The 22,747-nt window shown below is 39.6% G+C and overlaps 2 protein-coding genes across 4 annotated transcripts in view; both read right to left on the reverse strand.

Moving 5' to 3' along the window:
- SLC30A9 (solute carrier family 30 member 9) overlaps positions 1–9,263 on the reverse strand; it is a 60,116-nt gene extending 50,853 nt beyond the window's left edge. Inside the window, exon 1 of the mRNA XM_016189955.2 lies at positions 9,015–9,263. Coding sequence (XP_016045441.1) covers positions 9,015–9,126 — 112 coding nt within the window. The 5' untranslated portion in view covers positions 9,127–9,263. The remainder of the gene's footprint in view (positions 1–9,014) is intronic.
- A 2,589-nt stretch (positions 9,264–11,852) lies between these two features.
- TMEM33 (transmembrane protein 33) overlaps positions 11,853–22,747 on the reverse strand; it is a 33,807-nt gene continuing 22,912 nt past the window's right edge. The window contains exon 9 of one of the 3 annotated variants that reach the window (XM_016189959.2): positions 11,853–12,666. In XM_016189959.2, coding sequence (XP_016045445.2) covers positions 12,649–12,666 — 18 coding nt within the window. In that variant the 3' untranslated portion in view covers positions 11,853–12,648. Of the gene's footprint in view, positions 12,667–16,697; positions 22,258–22,747 lie in introns of those variants that run through there. The other 2 variants (XM_007527006.3, XM_060188122.1) reach the window with 2 other exon arrangements.

Below are 22,747 nucleotides of genomic sequence, written 5' to 3' on the forward strand. Positions count from 1 at the left end.
CAATAAAATTTTATTATTTGAGATAGTAAAGATTTTCCAAGAGCTTAAGGTTAATAATTTTAAAGTTAGGGGCTGGGCGGTAGTTCAGTGGCGCAAAGCACAGGACCGTGTAAGGAACCTGGTTCGAGCCCCCGGCTCCCCACCTGCATGGGGGGGTCACTTCACAAGCGGTGAAGCAGGTCTGCAGGTGTCTTTCTCTCTGTCTTCCCCATCTCTCTCTGTCCTATCCAACAACTATAACAACAATAACAATAATAACCACAACAAAGGCAATAAGGGCAACAAAACAGTCTCCAGGACAGCGATAACCCTGGAGGCAAAAAAAAAAAAAATTAAAAGTTGTGTGTGGCTTTTCCAAGCTTTGGGTCCATGATTGCTCAACAATTTGTTTGGCTTTGTATGTTAACTCTCTTTTCAGTCACCAGGTTCCAGGTGTCATCAGGATGCCGGCCAGACTTCCCTGGATTGAAGACCCCACCAATGTGTCCTGGAGCTCAGCTTCCCCAGAGCCCCACCCTACTAGGGAAAGAGAGAGGCAGACTGGGAGTATGGACCGACCAGTCAACGCCCATGTTCAGCGAGGAAGCAATTACAGAAGCCAGACCTTCTACCTTCTGCAACCCACAATGACCCTGGGTCCATGCTCCCAGAGGGATAGAGAATGGGAAAGCTATCGGGGGAGGGGGTGGGATATGGAGATTGGGCCGTGGGAATTGTGTGGAGTTGTACCCCTCCTACCCTATGGTTTTGTTAATTAATCCTTTCCTAAATAAAAAATAAAAAAATAAAAAATAAATAAAAAAATAAAAATAAAAAAAAATAAAGTCACGTCATATCACAAAAAAAAAAAAAAGTTGTGTGTGGGTAGATAGCTTAATGGTTATGCAAAGACTGATGCCTGAGGCTTCAAAACCCCAGGTTCAATCTCCCCAACAACACCATAAACTAGAGCTGAGCAGTGCTATGAAAAGAAAGAAAGCTCAACAAATTGTTTGGCTTCGTATGTTAACTCTCTTTTCAATCACCAGGTTCCAGATGCCACCAGGATGCTGGCCAGGCTTCCCTGGATTGAAGACCCCACCAATGTGTCCTGGAGCTCAGCTTCCCCAGAGACCCACCCTACTAGGGAAAGAGAGAGACAGACTGGGAGTATGGACCGACCAGTCAACGCCCATGTTCAGCGGGGAAGCAATTACAGAAGCCAGACCTTCCACCCTCTGCAACCCACAATGGCCCTGGGTCCATGCTCCCAGAGGGATAGAGAATGGGAAAGCTATCAGGGGAGGGGGTGGGATATGGAGATTGGGTGGTGGGAATTGTGTGGAGTTGTACCCCTCCTACCTTATGGTTTTGTTAATTACTCCTTTCTTAAATAAAAAAATTTAAAAAAAAAAAAAAAAGAAAGAAAGAGAGAGAGAGAAAGAAAGGAAGGAAGAAAGAAAGAGAAAGAGAGGAAGGAAGGAAGGAAGGGAGAGGGAGGGAGGGAGGAAGAAAGGGAGCGAGAGGGAGGGAGGAAGGAAGAAAGAGGGAGGGAGGGAGGGAGGGAGGGAGGAAGAAAGGGAGAGGGAGGGAGGGAGGGAGGAGAAAGGAAGGATGGGAGAGAAACTTTTCTCACAGCTTCCAGAAATAGTAAAGTGTGGCAGTGCGTGTGCCTCCTGAAATCAAGAACCAACTTTTTCTTAACAGTTCTAAGGATCCGGGGCTGGATGGTGGCGCACCTGGTTGAGCACACATGTTACAATGCTGAAGGACCCAGGTTTGAACCCCCAATCCCCACCTGCCAGGGGAAAGCTTTGCAAGTGGTGAAGCAGGGCTGTAAGTGTCTGTCTCTCTCCCTATCTCCCCCACCCTTCTCAATTTCTATCTCTATCCAATACAACAACAACAAAAAGACTCTCATGCCTGAGGATATTATGTCCCAGGTTCAATTCCCCCATGCTATCATAAACCAGAGCTGAGCCGCGCTCTGGGGGAAAAAAAAAGTGGTCCAGGAGGTGGCGCAGTAGATAAGGTGCTGGACTCCCAAGCATGAGGTCCTGATTTCAGACCTCCACAACACATGTACCGGCGGCGATGTCTGGTTCTCGCTCTCTTTCTCTCTCTCTCTCCACCCCCCATCTCCTATCCCTCTCATTACTAAACAAATAAAATATTAAAAAATAGTTCTGAGGATTCACTGAAACATAATGGAGTGTGAATGCTGAAGATAATCTGAAGAGCATCAGGGACATAAGCATTTCCCCAAATTTTCTGGCTATATAGATAGTCAACCCTTATCTGTGACACTGGGAGAACTATGGTGATTTCTGCTGGAGGGGATGGCAATATGGAACTTCCGTGGTGAAGACTATAGTGGAATTATGGCCTCTATTATAATCTTCTAATCTTGTAAATCATCATTAAATCACTAATGCAAGCATATATATTAATAAATTGAACTAAAAAAATTAATGGTGCAAAGGTACTTAAACTTTAGTACAGACCTTAGCTTAATTCAGCAATTATTAACTTAGGGACAATCTTGTCTCATCTGTCTCTACCTGCCCCAGTAACTCCCTCCATACTAATTTTTTGCATAATAACCATTTAATGTTTACCAATGTTCCCACTTTCTCTCTCTCTCTTTTTTTTTTTAAAGATTGATTTCATTTATTACATAAAAGAAAACTTCACAGGGGTCGGGCAGTAGCACAGCAGGTTAAGCACACATGGCACAAAGTGCAAGGACTGGCTTAAGGATCCTGGTTCCAACCCCCCACCTACAGGAGGGTCACTTCACAAGCAGTGAGGCTGGTCTGCAGGTGTCTTTCTCTCCCCCTCTCTGTTTCCCTCCTTTCTCAATTTCTCTCTGTCCTACCCAACAACATTGACAGCAATGACAACAATAACAGTTACAACAACAATAAACAACAAGGGCAACAAAAGGGAAAAAATAGCCTTCAGGAGCAGTGGATTTGTAGTGTAGGCACCGAGCCCCAGTGATAACCCTGGAGGAAAGGGAAGGAAGGAAGGATGGAAGGAAGGAAAAGAAAGAGAGAAAGAAAGAAACAAACCATCACATGCGGCAGAGAGGATGGAGAAAGAAGCCAGAGCAGCAGGCCAGTGTATGTGGAGCCAGGGATCAAACAGGGGCGGACCCTCGGAAGGATAGTCTGGAGCTCCACTAAGCAAACTATTTCTCCTGCCACTCTACCTCTTTTTTTTTTTTAATTTTATTCATAATACAGAAATTGAGAGGAGAGAGAAAGGGAGACAGAAAGAAAGAGGGAGAGAGAGGGAGAGAGAGAGAGACAGACAGACAGACAGACAGAGAAAGACCTGCAGTACTGCTGAATGCTTGTGAACCTTCCCCACCACTGCAAGTGGGGGAGCCACGGGCTTTGAACCCAGGTCTTCCTGCATGGTAGCCTAATGTGTGCTCAACCAGCTGTGTCACCACCAGGCCCCTCTGCCTCTTCTTTTAGCTAGCATCGCTTACTGCTCTTTTCATACTTAGTAGCCCAGTAATACTTGACTGGGTTTTCAGAAGTCATGATGCATTTTTTTGTACAGAAAAATATGTCACGACTTCTGACAACCCAATAATTTAATGCAAATACAATGCATAAAATAATTTCATTGATTAAATATTTCAGTGTGTATCTAGAGAACTTTTATTAATATAACTATACCACAACTACACATTAAAAAGTAATATAAAATTCTCTCAAATAATCACATATCTTTGGGGCTGGGTGGTGGTGCACCTGGTTGAGCGCACATGTTACAATGTGCAAGGATCTGGGTTCACAATGTGCAAGGATCCCTGTCCCTACCGGTAGAGGGAAAGCTTTGCAAGTGGTGAAGCAGTATTGCAGGTGTCTCTCTGTCTCTCTCCCTATCATTCCCTTTCCTCTCGATTTCTGGCTGTCTCTATCCAGTAAGTAAATAAACAAAAATTTTTTTAATCAAATATCTTTTATATCAAATTTCCAATTGTTACAAATGGCTATTTTGTGTGTGTGTGTGTAAGCAGACTAACAAGGTTCACACTATGACTGAGGTGTCATTTAAGTTTCATTTTTTTTTTTTTTTTTTTTTGCCTCTAAGGTTATTGCTGGGGCTCGGTTGCAGCACTGCAAATTCAATGCTCCTGGAGGCCATTTTTTCCCTTTTGTTACCCTTGTTATTGTTCTTATTACTGTTGTCATAGCTGTTGGCTAGGACAGAGAGAAATGGAGAGAGATGGGGAAGACAGACATCTGCAGACCTGCTTCACCGCTTGAGAGGCAACCCCCTTGCAGGTGGGGAGCCGGGCTCGAACCGGGATTCTTACACCGGTCCTTGCGCTTCGCCATTTGCGCTTACCCCGCTGCGCTACTGCTCGGCCCCCTTAAGTTTCTTTTTTTCGTGGTCCAGGAGTTGGCACCGTGTATAAAGCATTGGACTCTCAGGCATGAGGTCCCAAGTCCAATCCCTGGCAGCAAAGTGAAGCCTGATTCTTTTTCTCTCCTCCTTTCTCATTAATAAATAAAATCATTTTTAAAAAGTTTCCTGTTTGGGAGTCAGGCTGTAGCACAGCAGTTTAAGCGCACGTGGCGCAAAGCGCAAGGACCACGTAAGGACCCCGGTTCGAGCCCCCAGATCCCCACCTGCAGGGAATCGCTTCACAAGTGGTTGAGCATGTCTGCAGGTGTCTCTCTCTCCCCATCTCTGTCTTCCCCTTCTCTCTCCATTTCTCTCTGTCCTATCCAACAACATCGACATTAATAACAACAATAAAAAAACACAAAAAACAAGGGCAAAAAAAGGGAATAAGTATTTTTTTTAAAAAAGTCTTTTAAACAACAATGTCTTTTGTGTGTGTGTGTGTGTGTAATTTTTTACATTGAAGAAACCAAGTTTTTATCCCAGTAGTTTCCTAGAATTTTGCAGATTGAATTCCAATGGCTATGTTTATACTGTTTTATATTTCTATAAATTAACACATGTAAAGGCTTTATCCCAAATTCACATCCTTTAGATAAAGACACTACTCATCAAGAAGTGATGAGTTACTGGCCTCAGAGTAGATGAAGCACTGGACAAGCAGGTGTGAGATCCTGAATTTGACTCCCCTCATCACATATGCCAGAGTAATGCTCTGGGGTTCTCTCCTTGTCTCAGGGGAGAAATTTAAAAAAAAAAAAAAAAGCGAATGAATGTCTTAAAAAAAAAAAAAGCTCATGGGGGTCGGGCCGTGGCGTAGTGGGTTAAGCGTATGCGGCGCAAAGCGCAGGGACCAGCGTAAGGATCCCGGTTCGAGCCCCCGGCTCCCCACCTACAGGGGAGTCGCTTCACAGGCGGTGGAGCAGGTCTGCAGGTGTCTATCTTTCTCTCCCCTTCTCTGTCTTCCCCTCCTCTCTCCATTTCTCTCTGTCCTATCCAACAACGAACAACATCAACAATGGCAATAATAATAACCACAACAAGGCTACAACCACAAGGGCAAGAAAAGGGGGAAAAAAATGGCCTCCAGGAGCGGTGGATTCATGGTGCAGGCACCAAGCCCAGCAATAACCCTAGAGGGGGGAAAAAAAAAGAGTTCATTCGAAACCATATAATATTTGGTTGTGTCTTTAATTTTTATGATGCCTATTGAGTTCAATGCCTGAAACAATTAGGAAATTAGAAAATTATAACCTTAAAAAGAATTTTTAAATCTTTATTTATTGGATAGAGACAGCCAGAAATCAAGAAGTGGGGGGTGGCAGAGAGGGAGGGAGACAGACACACCTGCAGCACAGCTTTACCAATTGCAAAGCTTTCCCACTACAGGTGGGGACCAAGGGCTCCCTCGAACTGTGTCCTTGCACATTGTAACATGTACACTCAAACCAGGTGTGCCACCACCTGGCCCCAGGAAATCAGAAAATTAAGAGATATTCTAATCTCCTTGTATTTTTATTTACCAGACTGCCTCTATCAATGCAAAAATAAATTTACCCTAATTTATTTAGCCATCTAGCAGTTTATATAAGTCAGCTTAAATGTTTAATTTTTTTTCTTTTATCAACCTAATGAAATAATGAGCTTATTATCTACCATACTGCAATCATGGCACTAATGTAAGTGTATATATAATGACCATTTCATATACTTAAATATTTACTAGTGCATTATAATCCATTTTAGTCATCAGCCTGATGAATGCTCTATCCTTTAGTTTTTTGTTTTCTTGGACAGTCAGGATCTCTTCTACTAACTTCTCGGTCCTTTTAACACTATCCTAGGAACCTTTGATAGCTTCCTTGATAATTATTTCCTTAATTTTTAACTTCACTGGAATTTCAGTCATCAGCAACTTTAAAGTACATATTTGCCATTAATACAAGATTGAAAATTACACAGAATTGCAGAATGCATTGCTGCCTTTAAGATTTTGTATTCTAATATATATATATATATATATATATATATATATATATATATATATATATATACACACACACACACACACACACACACACACACACAAGGGGCTGGGGAGATAGCACAATGGCTATACAAAAGACTCTTATGCCTGAGGTTCAAAGGTCCCAGGTTCAACTCCCAGCACTCCCATAAGCCAGAACTGAACACTTTCTGGTCTCTTTCTGTATTTCTCTCATTAAAAATAAATAAAACATATATTTTTGATACTTTATTTTCTTATTTGTTGGGTAGAGGCAGAGTGAAATTGAGAGGGGAAAGAAAGAGAGGGAGAGAGGGCGAGAGACACCTTGTGGCACTGCTTCCCCAATTAACAAACTCTCCCCTGCAGGTAGGGACTGGGAGCCTGATGCCAGGTCCTTGTGCACTGTAATGTGTGTGCGCTTAACCAGGTGTGCCACCACTTGGCCCCATAAAACATATTTTTATAAAATAATAAAAATAAACTAAAGTATTAAAATGCATATGTACATACATTTGTTGAATAAATTGTTGAATTTATTGATTAAAGGAGGCAGAAAAGTACTAAATACAATATTAATACCCTTTCTTAGAGATGATGTTTAAAATAAGCTACTAGTCTTTCATCTAGCACTCAGTATTCCACAGGACTAAGCAAAGACATTTTCTTCAAGAGTGCAAAGCTACTAAGATCTTATCATCAGTCTACTCCCAACATTTTCTCTCTGTTTTTACAGAGAACAAACTGCAAGTAACACTATTTCAACTTTTTCTTTAAATCAACATTTAACTCAACAAATTGTTTGGCTTCATATGTTAACTCTCTTTTCAATCACCAGGTTCCAGATGCCACCAGGATGCTGGCTAGGCTTCCCTGGATTGAAGACCCCACCAATGTGTCCTGGAGCTCAGCTTCCCCAGAGTCACACCCTACTAGGGAAAGAGAGAGGCAGACTGGGGGTATGGACCGACCAGTCAACGCCCATGTTCAGCGGGGAAGCAATTACAGAAGCCAGACCTTCTACCTTCTGCATCCCTCAACGACCCTGAGTCCATGCTCCCAGAGGGATAGAGAATGGGAAAGCTATCAGGGGAGGGGGTGGGTTATGGGGATTGGGTGTTGGGAATTGTGTGGAGTTGTACCCCTCCTACCTTATGCTTTTGTTCACTAATCCTTTCTTAAATAAAAAATTAAAAAAAAAAAAATCAACATTTAAAATTCTGCCACTACACCTAATTTAAGTGTAAGTAGCTAGCTGAAATTGCTTAGTCAATGAAAGCAAGCATGCTAGAAAATTTACTTGGGGAATTTGGAGTAAAGTAAGTATAGCCAGTAATTCCTTTTGTTTAGAAAAGAACAGGTATACTGGTAGTATGAAAAATCAACTTATACTTGTTTATCACTACCAAGAAGTCCCAATGACAATGCTATTAAAATTCAGCAACTTATGAAAATGTCATTAAATTCTGACAACCAGTTTTTGCATCTGTTGCAAATAAAAGATACAAGTACAATCTAATTTACGGCACAGCATAAATTCCTGTAGCTTACATTACTTAAAAAATACTGAATGACAGCAAGCCCCACTTCTCTTTGCTGGGTTACAAATATGCTGTTTCTTAAAACATTATTTTGTCTTTTAGGCATTTTAAACTTTTGTTCAGAAAAAAGTTAAAGTCTCTCCCTATTTCCCTCTCCCCTCTCAATTTCTTATCAAAATTATATAGACAAAATAAAGAAATGTTCTGGATCCCCAAGAATCTGAAGGCTGCTGTTGGGCACAGATTTGGTCTGTCTTCTCCCTCATAATTCCTACCAGTTCGAAAGCATCAAGTTATGGAATGCCAGACTATGGCAAGAACTGAAGCTAGCTTGATTAAAACATATTTTGAAAATTACTGAACAATGTAATTTTGAATCAGAAAAGAATGAAGATTACTCTCACTGACCACTTTGTTCTGGGGTTTTGCTACCTACCATGGCTACTTTTTTTTTTAACCAAAAAGAAAAGTGTCCAAGGGAACGAAAGAGTACTTTTGATTTTCTGTTCAAAACTGAATTCATTCAATAAATGATTCGTAACTGATGAGCAGCACACACTACTTAGGTGTAAGACACATTCTTCCTCCTTAAAAAAAAAAAAAAAAAAAAGTTGGGAAAATAAGGGGAGGGGTGGTACAAGGACATTTACTGGGTCAAAAATGATCAATAAAGATAAATCGACGAGCTCCAAAGACCCTAGGACTTTGTGAAGGACACATTTCCCATTGCTCGGAAGGGGGGGGGGGGTGTCATCATTAGCGCTGCGATGCGCACGTACGAAGTTATTCATCACAACGCGGTCGGCTTAATAAATGCCACCCAGCCAATGAGTGGCTCCCAAGTTTCCGCGGCTGGGTAGCTAAGACCGGAGTCTGGGAGACCTGTCAGAAGCCTCTGCATCAGATACGGCCGCCAGATCGCTCCGATCGGAGGCCTGAAAGCAAGCATCTGCAGGTGGGGAAGAATAAGCGGGCGTGCAGCCCCCAGGCGAGGATCCGAGCCCGGCCCGATCCTCCAGTTCGGCTTTCCGCGGAGTCAGCGGCCGACGCGGGACACTCACCCTGGCGCTCGCTGGAGCCGCGGGCCGCCGCCCTGCAGCGCAGACGGAGCCGGTACAGGGAGGACCAGCTACATCTGTGGGCCGCAGCGGCGGCGGCCAAGCCCGATAACATCGTGTCCGGGCAAGGTCCCTACTCGATCACCACCTCCAGCTTCGGCGCCGCCAGGGGCACCAATAGACTCCATAGACCGGACGCCTGAGAATATCAATGCCAGCGGCCTCTGGGATCCGGAAACGGTGACGACATTTAGCGACGCCCGCCCAGGAGGCAGCGGAAGTGACTTAAACGCGATGCACCAATCCCGAGGGCTGACCTCCGTGACTCCGCCCTGGTGGGGAGGGCGTGGCTTCGGGTGAAGTTGGCCTTCCGTAACACCACGTTTTCCCAGCTGTCCTTCTTGGCTTTTGCTGGGAAGTCGTGGGATAAATTGTCTGCTTCCCGGGGGAACGGGCGATGCGCACCCGGTTAAGTGCACATACACAAGCACAAGGACCCACCCAATGATCTGGGGTCGAGCTCCGGGCTCCCCTTCAGGGAGGACACTTCACAAGCGGTGAAGCAGGTCTGCTGGTGTCTTATCTTTCTCTCTCCCTATCTTCCCCTCCCCTCTCAATTTCTCTTTTTAAAAAATTATTTGGGGAGTCGGGCGGTAGCGCAGTGGGTTAAGTGCACGTTGCGCAAAGCACAAGGACCAGCGTAAAGATCCCGGTTGGAGCCCCCGGCTCCCCACCTGCAGAGGAGTCACTTCATGTCTTTCTCCTCCCCTCTGTCTTCTCCTCTCTCCATTTCTCTCTGTCCTATCCAACAATGACATCAGTAACAGCAACAATAAAAAAAAACAACAAAGGTAACAAAAAATAAATAAATCATTTAAAATTTTTATTTATTCATTATTGGATAGAGACAGAGAAATTGAGAGGGGAGGCGGAGATGGAGAGACAGAGGCCTGCAGCCCTGCTTCACCACTCGTGAAGCTTTTTCCCTGCGGGTGGGGACCAAGGGCTTGAACCTGGGTCCTTGCGCACTGTAGTGTGAGCACTTAACCAGGTGAACCACCGCCTGGCCCTCTCAATCTCTCTCTGTCCTATCAATAAAATGGAAAAAATCGCAGTGGACTTACTGTAGTGCCGGCACCGAACTCCAGCAATAACCCTGGAGCGGGGGGAAAAATAAACTGCACCGCAACATTCAGGAAAGCTTTAGGAGAAGTGCCAGTTTTGTTCCTGTTTGGGGGAGGGAGGTGAGGGGTGGGAGGGATCTGCCTAGTCATTTCTTTTTTCCTGAGCTCAAACCCAAGACCTTAGTGTTGAAAAGAAAATGGAAGGAAAGAGGGCCGTTAACCTCCAGAAACTGTTACTTACCAAGTAAGTTAAAAAAAATAATAAAGTGGATCATGCTATGTTACCTTGTTTAACCTTCATAGTATTCTGTTACATAAATTCTCCAGGAACTTGGATTGAAATCAAAATAACCCACTTGGGTATTGTGTTGCTTTGCTATGTACTTCACAGCAGGTTCAGGCTTAGACCCCGTTATACTGAAGGAAGCTTCAGTGCTGATATACCCCTTTCTGTCTCCACCCCACCACCTCCCACATATACACACACCTCTGAAAAAGTCATTTTACAGCAGCGCAGTCATTGGATAATAAAAAAACCAAAATGCTTTTTTTAAAAAAATATTTATTTATTCCCTTTTTGTTGCCCTTGTTGTTGTAGTTGTAGTTATTATTGTTGTTGTCGTTGTTGGATAGGACAGAGAGAAATGGAGAGAGGGAGGGGAAGACAGAGAGGGGGAGAGAAAGATAGACACCTGCAGACCTGCTTCACCGCCTGTGAAGCGACTCCCCTGCAGGTGGGGAGCCGGGGTTCGAACCAGGATCCTTATGCCGGTCCTTGTGCCGGTCCTTGTGCTTCGCGCCACCTGCGCTTAACCCGCTGCGCTACAGCCCGACTCCCCACCAAAGTGCTTTTAAAGCCTCAAAATAGGGCAGTCAGGCAGTAGCGCAGTGGGTTAAGTGCACGTGGCGTGAAGCCCAAGGAACAATGGAAAGATCCCGGTTCAAACCCCCGGCTCCCCACCTCAGGGGGGGGGATTGCCTCACAGGTGTCTTTATATATATATTTCTATTTTCCCTTTCCTTGCCCTTGGTTTTTTTCTTGTTGTTGTAGTTACTATTGTTATTGATGTCATCATTGTTAGATAGGACAGAGAGAAATGGAGAGAGAAGGGGAGATGGGGGGGGAAGACACCATCAGACCTGCTTCACCATCTGTGAAGCGACCCCCCTGTAGGTGGGAAGCCGGGGACTTGAACCGGGATCCTTATGCCGGTCCTTGCGCTTAGCGCCACGTGCGCTTAACCCGCTGCTCTACCGCCTGACTCCCAGGTGTCTATTTTCCTCTGTCTTCTCCTCTCTCCATTTCTCTCTGTCCTATCTAACAACGACATCAATAACAACAATAATAACTACAACAACAATAAAAAACAAGGGCAACAAGAGGGAAAATAAATATTTTTAAAAATGTTTTAAAAGTCTCAGAACAGTTCTTAGTGTTTACACATATATTGTCATCATATAGTTATCTTGCTGGGTAGCCTTCAACTTTTTCTGAACTACTGAAAATTAAGGCAATGCCAATTTTAGAGTTCTTTGGGGGATTTCCTTTAACCCTAACTTCTTTGGGGGAAAAAAGGTAATCTTTTTCAAAATTCATTATGTTAATAGTGCACATTCAGTATTCAGCAGATATACTAGACAAGTAAGATCTAACATCTTGGAGTTGTTTTTTTTTAACATTTTATTTAGTATTTATTGGAGACAGAAATCAGAGGGAAGGGGATATACATATTCAGCACTGCTTCACCACTTGTGAAGCTTCCCTCATGCAGATGGGGACCAGGGACTTTGAAACCAGAGTCCTAGTACACTGTAAAATGTGCTCAACCAGATGCACCACTATCTAGTTCCTGGAGTTTATTTTCTACTGAAGAAAACCAAAAAATAAAAATTAAACATAGTTCATTTGAAAATAATTGTTTTAGTAGTGGTTATATTATTTCCTAGTTGCTACATCTTATATGTACATTATCTCTTTTATGACACTTTAGGAAGTTATAGATGAAGACACTACAGCCCAAAGATATTGTTCTTTTTTTTTCCCCCCCAGGAGAGTAAACAGACTTTACTTCTTGGCTTAGCTTTGATCAGTTCTTACTGACCACCCTGGGAGATCTTGTTTTCAACCACCATTTTATACTTCCTCAGTCAGGGTTTTGTCCTTTGAAAGAAAATCCGAGGCTTTTCAAAAAACCCAAATGCCAACAAGATCTTTATTATTATTTTTTTAAATTTGAAACATAGCTCAGTACAGAAGTCCTGACTGATGTAAAATTTTCCAGGTCTTTTACATCATTTTAGATATGATCAAGATGGCTTATTCCTCACCTGCAGGGGGATCGCTTCACAACCGGTGAAGCAGGTGTCTGTCTTTCTCTCCTCTCTGTCTTCCCTCCTCTCAAATTTCTCTGTCCTAGCCAACAACAGCTATAACAACAATAATGACTACAAGAAGGGCAACAAAATGAGAAAAACGGCCTCCAAGAGCAGGGGATTTGTAGTAGTGAAGGTAGCTAGCCCCAGCGATAACCCTGTAGGCAAAAAAAAAAAAAAAGTGTTATACTGTCTGAATTTCACAAGGATTTGTGATTCATTTAAATACCTAAATATAGGAAATTATTAAGTCAGATACATAGGAGTTTAAGTATGAAGTGGTGAAATGTCATCTGATTTTTTACTATATACAACTCCTACATGATTCTCCATGAACTCTGAAGGAGTTTTATCTCTCAGAAATTTGTTTCTATAATTTGACTATTCCATGGTTTTATCCCTTCTGAATCTTTGAGAAAATATGATATGGTCATAAGAGCAAATGGTCTGTTTATTTGGAAAGCTAAGTTTAAAGATAAAATGAGAAGCTCTGTCATGAGGCTTGCCAAGAACACAAATTTGATTTTAAAAGCTGAGGCTTACATTCTTTATGTGAAATGGTAAACAAACTTGACCATAATTTTGACTTATTTACAGTAAGAAACAAATAAATTAAAAGAATTCCACATTCCTTTTCATACTTTCATAGAATTAGAACACTAGGAGTCATGAGACTTTCCAAAGAGTTAGGGGTAGATGAAAAAAATTCATTGAAAAGATCAGAATAAAAAGGAATGGAAAAAAAAGCATCAAAGGTGCTTTGAAAGCTGAAAACATTTTAGAAGGTATCAAGAGAATAATTACAAAACTCACATGGTTGTGACAAATGAATTGCCATCAGAGGCCAGAGTACAAAAAAGAATTATTCATTAACTTGCGTGTTATTTCAGCAACTAAATTCTGTAGTGAATAAACACTAATATCTAGAAATTTAGATGAATCATTTCTAATTTTATACTTAGCAAAATAAAAAGAAAGATAAAGATTATAGAAAAGTGGCTAAATGGTATGAGGACTAGCCATAAAATTCAATACACTATTTGAAGAGGATGAGCAGACTGGCTTGCCCACTGGCCCAGCTATTTGTATGCTGCCAAGTAAGAAGCTCTGAAGTGATCAATATTTTACACCCTTGCTGTTTTTGGTCTGATAGTGGGCTTACACTATTACTTCATTTCTGTAAATAAAGCACTGATTGGTTTGCTTATTCTACCCAATAGCCAAGGAGTACAAGTTCATGATGAAAAGCAAACTTTAGGCAATGGATTTTTGTTACTACATACCAGGATGTCAAATGAGAGAATATGCAATTGATAAACTTTAAATACTTTATATATTTTAGTCTAATGAGAGACAGAGACAGACACCAGAGCACTGCTCAACTCTGGCTTATCGTGGTGCAGGGGATTGAACCTAGAACCTCAGAGCCTCTGGCATGAAAGTTTTTTTGCATAACCATTCATCTGTCCCCCAGCCTAGCAACTGATAAACTTTAAAGGTAAGATGACAGGTATAAAGAAAAATAAACACATTACAGTGCTCAAGGATCGGGGTTCAATCTCCTGTCCCCACCTTCAGGGGGCAAAGCTTCACCAGTGTTGAAGTCCTACAGGTGTCTCTGTGTCTCTCTCTTCTCTATCTTCCCCTCCCCTCTCAATTTCTCTGTCTCTATCTAATAAATAAAAAGATTTTTAAAAGTTACTACCTAAGAGGTAGTTTGCATGCTATTAAAGCAAGACTCCAGAAAATCTACTTGTAATTAAAATATTCCAATGTTGTCTGGAGGTGGTGCAGTCCATCAAGTATTAGGCTCTCAAGCATAAGTTCCTGAGTTCAGTCTCTGACATCCCATGTATTCAACTGATACTCTGGCTAGATCTCTCTCTTTGTATGCTAAAATAAAATAAATATTTATTTAAAAAGATTCTAATGTTTTATATTTTGAGAATCTGTTAATTACCAGATCTGAATATAGGAAATAAACTAATCCCAAATTGTTTATCTCCCTTCTTTGCTCAAGAGCCCTTCCCTCTTTTGAAGAACTGGTCTGTCACCACTGTTACCAGACTCTCCATTTTCACTTCACCAAGATGATAGTCTTGGGAGTCGAGCAGTAGCGCAGCGGGTTAAGCGCAGGTGGTGCAAAGCACAACAACCGCGGTAAGAATTCCAGTTCGAGCCCCCGGCTCCCCACCTGCAGGGGAGTCCCTTCACAGGCGGTGAAGCAGGTCTGCAGGTGTCTATCTTTCTCTCCACGTCTTCCCCTCCTCTCTCCATTCCTCTGTCCTACCCAACAACGATATCAAGAACAACAACAGTAACTACAACAATAAAACAAGGGCAACAAAAGGAAATAAATATTTAAAAAAAAAAAAAGATAGTAGTCTTGTGTGTGCTTCTCTAATGGTAGCAGTATAGGGAGAGGTCTTTGTTCTATTGAAGAATATTAGAATATTCCCCCTCCCTTCCTTCAGGTTTATGTTATTATTATTTTTTTTCCTTTTGTTTTGTTTTTGCCTCTAGACTTATCCCTGGGGCTTGGTATGAATCCACTGGTCCTGGTGGTCATATTTTCCGTTTTACTGGATAGAGAGAACTTGAGAGGATGGGGTGATAAAGAGGGAGACAGTCATCTGCGGACTTGCTTTGCTGCTTGTGAAGCATCCCTCCTGCAGGTGGGGAGCTGGAGGCTCAACCCAGATCCTTGTGCTTAGTACTATGTGTGCTTAACCAGGTGTGTGCTACTGGCTCCCAGATTTACATTTTTTATGAAATCATGAGACTCCTTATCAAGAGTGTTGTGCTCAATTATTTCTAGTCATCCAATCCAAAAGTTCATTACTCTTACATATATTAATCTTAAAAATGATCTTTATCTTTTAAACACAGTAATAAATATTTTACTAGCATAAAATAGTGAATTTAAACCAGTAGGGAAAAGGAACAAAGGTATGATGGGGTAGGCCATGGTGGTGGAGTATGAGGGTTGGGTGATAATATGGAAGTTCACGATACCATTCCACTTTGGTGTTCAAATTTCACAATAAAAATTTAAAAGAAATTGTGGGCAACTGCCTAGATTGACTGGTAACTTCAAATACCTCAGCAGATCACTCTCAGGAGTCTCATTCAACCAACCTGGAGAAATGAGATGGCCTGTCCTTCCCAAAGCTCAAGAATGATTCAACAATAAACAGCTTTCTATATTCCCATATGCTAAAGAACCATTATTAATCAATAATGTGTATGTCCCTAAGACCTTAACTACTAAATATTTAACAAATCAATTACCCTAATACTTATTTAACTTACTAGGTTATCACTTCTGCCTGTATATGGACAACTCATTTACTAATTCAGTATTTATTACTACTCCTCAGCCTTTTGACTAAATGTAGTATCTGTTCTTATCAGTTTAATATTTATTATTCTCTATAGGAGTTGCCTCTAGATAGCTAATTTCCATAATGTTTCATTGATTATAATCTTTAAGTGGACAGGAATTTGTTTAACTTGCTTATACAGTATTTTGCTTAGTATCAGTTGCTATAATGGCCATAGTAAACATTTGCCAAATCCAAACACTTATGAAGGAAATATATTCCTATATGTTACTGTGTGCTGATTTTTTTTTATTAAGTTTTTATTTATTTATTTATTTTCCTTTTTGTTGCCCTTGTTGTTGAACATTGTTGTGGTTATTAATGTCGTTGTTGGATACAACAGAGAGAAATGGAGAGAGGGGAAGACAGAGAGGAGGAGAGAAAGACAGACACCTGCAGACCTGCTTCACCCCCTGGGATCCTTATGCAGGTCCTGGCGATTTGCGCCACGTGCACTTAACCCGCTGCGCCACCGCCCAACTCCTGCTGATTTTTTTAAGTACTGCATATTATGAATCATCTCAGGGTTACAAATAACTAATCTATCACTAGGATATACATTTCAATAGACAAAAAAGGACAGAAGCAAACAACTGAGTGTCACTGTAATGTTTTTTCTTTCCAGTTCTACCTTAGACTACATTTTACTCAGCTTCAAATTACACTATTTCTATTACTTTGTGATAAATTGAGGAAAACGAAAGTGCTCAAATTCACCTTATTCTAACAATAAGACATTGAAGTACAATGGAAAACTCAATTCTAACTGTAAGTGGTTTATCTGCAACATAGCATCTTAAATCTGCTTAAGTCTGGAGAGATTTTTATTACACAATTTCCATCAATAAAATCTTCAATGTAACAATATAAATGAAGGAATAACAATTTAATTTGTATTGAAATAAATATTAGATATACAAAGCACATACAGAGAAAGGGGGTCACAATAAATTACAAGTGGAGACATTATTTTGCTCAATCACTAAAAAAAGCCCTTGACACTTGCAATTTCACACCATCAAATTTATCATTCTTGCTGATTTAAGCAGAAAACAAAACAGATATGGATCTCAGGGCGTACTTGCACAGGTACCAACATAGATGATTTACTGCAGTGATCCAATTTGGAAATCATTAGGGACCACTAAATCACTGCATAAAAGAAAAAAGCGAATGAGGTCCTTTTTCCTTAGTGTCAGCAGGCTATGATTATTATGTTTATTAGATTTTCTTGAAAGGACTTCACATTTTCTCAAATATTCAGGAGAAATAGATTTCCCCTCTGAGCCCTACATTAGCATTTACGTGCTTTGGTCTTGAATACAGGGGGAATGATGAATTTTTCAATTTATTTTATAAATTTATAGAGTCTGGGTAGTATTGGCCTAAAGAGTATAACTCCTTAACCTATAGGAGATATTAAAAAATGGATTAAAGAGAAGTTACTAAGAACTGCTGACATACTGTATTTACAAATTTTTTTAGTTCAATATATCCCACTATATTACAGCACTAGACGTAATGCATTTATAAATCAAGCCATTCTTAATGGCTTTCTAATCTCTGAAGTCCTTTTACATTTATTCCAATATGTACATATCACAAATGTTACCTGCCCAAGACTCCTGTCCATTTGGTCTCAACTTATTTAAAAAAAAAAAAAAAATTTTTTTTTGTTCTGTTTTAAAGTTAAAATAGTAAAAAATTTTGGAGTTAAATTGTTATGAACCCAAGATGAAAAAGCATGCTTTAAAGTACCATTTAAGGAAAAACTGAAACAACTATCAGAATGTAAGTTAATTTTTAAGGAAATTCATCAATCATTTTTTTCCTATCACTTACTAAGAATCTGAAAAATAAAGTTTACCAATTGTCACTTCAACTCAACAAAGGGCAATTTTTCTATTTGTATTTCACAAGAGAAAGGCTGCCCTAGGTTAAATCCCTCACATAAGAGCAACATGTTAATTATAAGAGCCCACATGAACATCACTTTGAAAACTAAACATGTTATAGAACAATTGTTTCCAAGAAACCTCACCAACTTTAGCAGCTGCTTTCTCATACCTGATACCAAAAATTCCACCCAGAATATGGTAGTAGGACTTCTCATTAAGATAATCTATGGAAATAACTCCTGGACTTAACAGATAGCATACCAAATACACTATCGGTTAAGTTACATAATACGTACATCATAACCTCTGCAGAATTCTGGTGATATTCTAGTGAGGTGTTAGGAGAAACTAGTTGAATCTGTAACACAAACTAAATTTATAAATCTAGGTACTATTCTGATACAATAACCAAAATTTTCAATATGCTTTTTTTAAAAAAAATAATAATAACCTTTATTTATTTATTAGATAGAGACAGCCAGAGTTTAAGAGGGAAGGAGGTGATAGACAGGAAGAGAAATAGTGACCCCTGCAACACTGCTTCTTCACCACTCACAAAGCTTTCCCTTTGCAGGTGGGGACCAGGGCCTCAACTGCAGGTCCTGTACATTATAACATGTGTGCTCAACCAGGTGAGCCACCACCCAGGACCTCAATATGCTCTTTTATTACTATGAAGTCTAAATTTAAGGATCTGAAATTAGCTCATACAGAATGACCACAAAGACTTGAGTGCCATTTTTCTATACACTTGAAAATGAAGGATTATAATTGCACAACTCATGTGTTTAGGTAAATCAAGCATTTGAAAAAACAGAGACTATGATCTGAATGACGCTACTCCCATTCGTGTTCTATTTTACTGTTTACCTAGAAAGTAGATAGTGAGCGCTTCAATACCTTAAAATATATTCATGGTAAGGGCTTATTAAATATTTACTGGTTAGTTACACACTAAAAGGGGTTGTGGAATTCAGATGTCTAGTTTTATGGCCGATCCAGCACTTTTCAACCTTTCAAAGTGGTGTGTGACACTCCTAGGGGGCTATTTGAAGAGAAGAGTGCCACCTACTGATCATAAACATAATCATCTGTGGTGACTCTTAAGAAAACTTCAAAAGAGAAAGTATCAAATTTAACCTAACTGTAGGTGACAGCTAGGCAGCTAAAGGACTGTAAGAGACTTGTGGAGATGGGGAGGGAGCTTCAGAAAACAAATGTAATCAATTATTAGATAAGGGTCTTCTGCATATTTCTTCAAAATTACTTCCATTCATCTGATCTCAAACTTCAAAAGGAGTAAATCTTTTAGTCCTATTTGTTTGCTACACTCATTTTCCATTTCAGGATGAACAGTATCATGTTCCAAACTTACAAACCTATTTTTTTTTTTTTTTAACCAGAGCACTGTTCAGCTCTGGCTTATGGTGGTGTGGGGGATTGAACCTAGGACTTAGGAGCCTCAGGCATGAGAGTCTGTTTTGCATAACCCTCTGCCCAAACCTAAATCTTTTATATTTTATTTATTTTCCCTTTTGTTCTCCTTGTTTTATATTTTTGTTGTAGTTATTATTGTTGTCATTAATATGGAGAGAGGAGGGGAAGACAGAGAGGGGAGAGAGAGACACCTGCAGACCTGCTTCACCGCTTGTGAAGCGACTCCCCTGCAGGTAGGGGATTTTTACACCGGTCCTTGCGCTTTGTGCCACATGCACTTAACCTGCTGCGCTACCGTGAGACTCCCTACAAACATTATTTTTTTTTCCTTGAAATTTGGGAAGAAAAAAGTAATGACAGCATTACAATTTGAAAACTGCTTTAATATAAGCATAGTTACTGTGTTGTTGGAAAAGTCATATATTTTTTTTCTGTGTCAATATGTGTCATAACTATTCCAATAAGCCAGTATTTTCTTTATTTGAAAAGTTACTTGTGGTCCAGGAGGTGGCACAGTGATAAAGCTTTGGACTGTCAAGCATGAGCTCCCGAGTTTGATCCCCAACAGCACATGTGCCAGAGTGATGTCTGCTTCTTTCTCTCTCCTCCTATCTTCCTCATAAAAAAATAAATTTTTTTTAAAGTATGATTTAAAAAAAAAAGTTACTAAATATCTGTATTTAGTTTTTTGTTGTTGTTTGTTTTTATTCTGGATGTTGTCAGCATTTTTTTAAACTGGTAAAAATAAGTTTAGTTGTGCAAGCATAATTTCTTCAAGTTTTCATTCAATACACTGCTATTCTATTTCTAAACTTTTACTTGAGTATTACCATTTCAGATGCCAAATAAGATGGCAATACCTATTCATATTGCTGAATTTCTAACTATAAATATCTAGTAATACTTACTTTGTAAAATTTTATTTTCATGTATTGTTGTATTTAGAAATCAAACCTTTCTTTGAAGAACACAATCAACCAGAAATAAAATCCTGTTATGTGATTTAAAGTCTTGACTTTTTAAAAATTTAGTGGTTTCTTTTTTTTTTTATCTTTATTTACTGGATAGAGACAGCCAGAAATCAAGAGGGAACGGGGTGGTAGAGGGGGAGAGGCACCTGCAGCACTGCATCACCACTTGCAAAGCATTCCCTCTGCAGGTGGGGTCTGGGGGCTGGAACCTGGGTCCTTGTGCACTATAATATGTGTGCTCAACCAGGTGCACCACCACCCAGCCCCTTAAAGTCTTGACTTTAAAGCAGTATTTTAAATTGTAAGTTTTAGTATTAAAGTTCTTTTTGTTAAAAATAAATATAAATTATTTCCATTGAGAATTTTTTTTTTTTTTTTGCCACCAGGGTTATTGCTGGGGCTCTGTGCCTGCACTACGAATCCAATGCTCCTGGGGGCCATTTTTTTCCTTTTTGTTGCCCTTGTTGTTTTATTGTTGTTATTGATGTCATTGTTGTTAGATAGGACAGAGAGTAATGGAGAGAGAAGACGGAGAGGGGAAGAGAAAGACACCTGCTTCACCGCTTGTGAAGCTACCCTCCTGCAGGTGGGGGGGGAGGGGCTTGGCGCTGTGTGTGCTTATTAACCAGCTGCACTATCGCCTGACCCCCATTAAGAAAATCTTTTTGACCAATAGTAATTAAAAAAAAAAAAAAAAAGACTCATCATTTGTGGTCAGGAGGTGGCACAGTAGATTAAGCACTGGATTCTCAACTATGAGGTCCTGAGTTCAATCCCCAGCAGCACATGTGCCAGAGTGATGTCTGGCTCTTTCTCTCCTCTTATCTCTCTCATAAATAAATAAATTCTTTAAAAAAAAAAAAAAAAGACTCATTAAAAGTAAAAGCAGAATGTACCAAAAAAAGGGGGGGGGAACTGGTGAAAGCTAGTTACACTTCTGTTAATAGTATCCCAAAGTCTCTCTCTCTCTCTTTCCTTCTCCCCCCCCCTTTTTTCTTTAACACAGCTCAACTCTTGCTTATGTGGTGTGGGGAATGAATTTGGGACTTGGAGCCTCAGAAAAATTCTCTTCACATAACTATTATGCTATCTCCCCACCCCAGAAATGATCTCTTAATTTTGATGAATGTTGTATAGTTACATAAGATACTAACAAAAGGGGAGTTGATTAAATGGAACACAGGAATTCTGCACTATTTTTTCCAACTCTTCTAAAATCTAAACTTGCTAAGATTAAAAAATATATATATATATGAAAGAAAACTAGTAACTTAATAAACCTTCAGCTGCCAAAATTTCATGATATTATTTAAGGCTTAATTTTTAAAAACATTAGAAATCAATATACTATTTACTTAACATTATAGTCACTTTATTGCTCTAAAAATTTAGTTCTTAAAATCATCAGATGACATAGTGATTATGAGACTACACACTCAACTGAATGTCATGAGGTTGCTTCTCTAACTTATTAATATTACAAAATACAAAAATAGACAGTTATCAAGGGAAGATATCTATAGCTCAGAAAATTGAACAAAACAAAAACTAATGTTACTGATAAGTTACTAATGAATGTATTTGAGAAATCCAAATTACATGCATACAGAAGAAAACTGGTTACCAAAATCATCACATTACTCTGTACTAAAATTTTTGTTTTAAACACTTCCAATCATACAATAGTAATAAAGAACAAACTTATAAAGGAGCTGATGGAAGAAGCTAAAGTAACAGAATTTAACATATTACACAACTCAAATCATAGTTGCATAATACATCCAGTACCCCCAAGTTTACCTCTGCATCACAAAGCCAAATTACACACTACTCCCAATTCCTCCTCCAGCCCCATTCCCAGTCAATTCTTTACCTTACCTATAATCCTTTCCATTAACCTTTTAAATCAGATTTGATGGGTAAGTATATAATCTATAGGATAATCTTCATTATTATTTCAGAATAGAAACCAAGTATAGTCATATGCTCAATCTTCAGTTACACTCCTTTCAAAAGGCATCTGAATTGCATAGGCTGCAACTGTCTATAAAAATTCAAACCTAAGAAACCAAGAAAATTGGTAGTCAATAATCTCACCTAGGTATTTCTAGAAATTATAACAATACTAATAATTTATTTTCCCATAGTTCTAAAGGAAGGATTTTCTATTTGAGAAGTTTTACTTTTCAGTGATCTCTGAAAGGAAGCTGTATGACTACTGCTTTCTGATGTAAAATGATTAAGTGACCTCAGATATTTACCCAATTGGCTAACAAGCATACAGTTGGGCCTTTAATTAAAAAAAAAAAGTCAAAGTTACAGAGTAATTATGAAAATGTAATTTTGAAAAACACACGAGACACATGTAAAATTCCTCATTATGGTACATCCAAACTAAATCTGACTTAAGCAACACAAGATCACTTTAAATAATTTGAAATTAAATATAGTGGGAAGTGCTTTGTTAAAATCATCAACTAAAATTAATGAATGGCTTAAGAACACTGTCTCAAAATATACTACTGAATTCATGGATATCCATTTACGTTA

The sequence above is a fragment of the Erinaceus europaeus genome, chromosome 3, assembly GCF_950295315.1.
Source record: "Erinaceus europaeus chromosome 3, mEriEur2.1, whole genome shotgun sequence".
In the NCBI taxonomy this organism is placed as follows: domain Eukaryota; kingdom Metazoa; phylum Chordata; class Mammalia; order Eulipotyphla; family Erinaceidae; genus Erinaceus; species Erinaceus europaeus.